This window comes from Etheostoma cragini, chromosome 18, assembly GCF_013103735.1.
Source record: "Etheostoma cragini isolate CJK2018 chromosome 18, CSU_Ecrag_1.0, whole genome shotgun sequence".
In the NCBI taxonomy this organism is placed as follows: Eukaryota; Metazoa; Chordata; class Actinopteri; order Perciformes; family Percidae; genus Etheostoma; species Etheostoma cragini.
The window spans coordinates 13,162,695-13,165,123 of NC_048424.1; the positions used below are offsets into that span (position 1 = coordinate 13,162,695).

A 2,429-nucleotide genomic window follows, 5' to 3' on the forward strand; every position below is an offset into this window, starting at 1 on the left:
CACACACACACACGCACACACACACACACACACACACACACACACACACACACACACACACACACACAAAATGGTCCTTGTGGTGAGGTTGTTTTGTTTAAACATGGAAGGTTTATTAGAATATATAGCCTGTAATATATTGTAGTAAAAACATTTAGGGTAAAAGCATGTGTGCACATGTTAGTTGGCATGAAAATGATTAAGTTAGGGAAAAATTCTTTGATTTTGACTTCATGTTTGACAAATACTGTTGTCCTATTTGAATATGTACAGTTGACACTGTTGCGGTATCTATATCTGAAAAGTAGTCCTCAGGTTAGTTTTTATCATAGACTTGTTTCACTTCTGTGAAGGTGTTGTGGTGAAAGCTGTTCCCTGTGCAGGAAATATAATTTGGAAAAAAAAAGCAGCCATGCAAAACTATGCAACAATGACAAAACTTCATTTGCATGTCAACAATACTGTTTCTTTATTTCCTCTTGCAATGTATAACATCTTGTTCCTCTATCTCAATGACTTTCCATCATCACTCGCTCGGTGCACATTCAGCTTGTCTGCCAGCAAGTTTGCAGCATGGAACAACTCAACTCCACTTTTGTCATTTCTAACATCTCTTCTCCTGGACATCCATCTCCTGCCTCCTGGGACTCTAGGAGTCTGGCCCCCGCAGTGGTGCTGTCACTCTGTTTCCTGCTGGGAGTTCCTGGAAACATCGCTGTGATCATCCTCAGACCAAACTGGCAGCAGATGTCCAGATTAAGCCAGATTCTGATGCTGAATTTGGCCATATCTGACCTGATCTGCCTGCTCCCACTGCCCCTGTGGATTTACACTTTATTGTACAGTTGGAAACTGGGACTTGTGGCATGTAAGCTCCTAGTATATTTGACATACTGCTGCCTATATGGTAGCCTAATGACAGTGACAGCGCTGAGTGTCCAGCGCTACCTGAAGGTGGTGTACCTGTGGAAGTACTTCCATCCCGTAGGATTAAAGAGGCTGCTAGTTCTGCTCTGGCTTGTTGCAATGATCCTGTCCATCCCTGCTTTGGTGCATCGACAGTTGACCCCAGACCAGAACTGGACACACTGCGAGTCTAGTTACTCTTCCCCGGCCCAGCAGGAGGCCGTGCTGCTGACAGAGACCCTGATGGGATTTCTTTGCTGTTTTGTCATGGCATTTTCATACATTGGCCTTCAGAGAAAAGTGAACCAGGCCGCTTTCTTCAACAACCCACAGACCACCCAGCTGATTACAAGTATCATCGTGTCCTTTTTTGTTCTATGGATGCCAAATCATATCACAAATGTGCTTGGTGTGGCTGCTATTTCTCTCAAAGACAAGGGCCTGTTGAAGTTTTACATGGACAGCTCGAACATTGCTGGAGCACTGGTATTTGTGAATAGCTGCCTGAATCCACTCCTTTATGCATTTGCATTTAGAAGCAAGTGCACTGTGTGCCAGAAAGGAGAACATTAGTACTGTTGAGTGGTATTAATCTTCTCATCCAACTCTCAAAACAGGAATAAGTTTATTGCATTACAATTAGCTTCAGAGTTTTAGTAACCACGCCCTGATCAGATGGGTAAAGCAGTTGGAATCCATCATGTTGCAATCTGAGTGACTAGAATCTAATTATAATTACAAAAGTAATTTAAAATGCTGGATGTGATTTATAGGCATCATAACCTCTAATGCACTATTATGTATTCTTTGCATGACTGAACTGCATCTTTCCCCATGATCCATGCAGTGCATTGACTACCAATGACAATATAAAACTAATAAAATACTTACTTACTTTGTCTGCCGAGGATTGGTATAAGCCCCCATTTGTGAGTTACATATCATGAAAAAAGTCTTCCTTGCATGGGAGAAGGATGCTTTCATTGTTGAGAACTGGCCAGAAAAAAAAACAAGTCTGGGCCCAAAGGAGCAGCTGGGGGAAATACTGACTCACAAACAGCACAAACACAAACTCTTTCCCACAGCAAGTCCTGACCCTTTGGTTTGGTCTGTTGTTTTATTAACAGTGGCGTCTAGACACAGTTCAGCACAACAACGGTTATGAGTAGACCCAGCCTGCTGTCGACACAGCCTGAGGAGAGAGGACGTAAATGACGGCGGTTCCTCGGCTTCTGAGGGCACGACCGGCAGAGATCCTCCAGAAGAAAAACCTCTTCTCAGCCACACACACAGGGGAAGACCCCCCCTGAACCTTCTGGTTCACCAAACATATCAAAGAGTCAGTTCCAGTCATGCGGATATGAATGAAAAGAGGCGCAAAAGGTGAAGGCTGGAGAGAGTGTGAAGAAAAGGAAAACAAAGGGATGCAATGAGGGATGTAGCCAACTATAATGAGACACATCAGTAGAACAACAAAAAGCTTTATTAAAAAACTGATCTGCACAGCGACTAAGCATAGTCAC

At 43.4% G+C, this 2,429-nt stretch overlaps 1 protein-coding gene across 1 annotated transcript; it reads left to right on the forward strand.

Moving 5' to 3' along the window:
- Positions 1-409: 409 nt before the first annotated feature.
- Positions 410-1,672, forward strand: LOC117961161 (leukotriene B4 receptor 1-like). The gene has a single exon (XM_034899643.1). It carries the CDS (start codon positions 574-576, stop codon positions 1,477-1,479), a length of 906 nt encoding a protein of 301 aa, XP_034755534.1. The 5' UTR covers positions 410-573; the 3' UTR covers positions 1,480-1,672.
- Positions 1,673-2,429: the final 757 nt, after the last annotated feature.

Excerpts from the sequence above, each read along its gene's own strand:
- LOC117961161 (XM_034899643.1), top strand. The coding sequence starts at position 574 with ATGGAACAACTCAACTCCACTTTTGTCATTTCTAACATCTCTTCTCCT.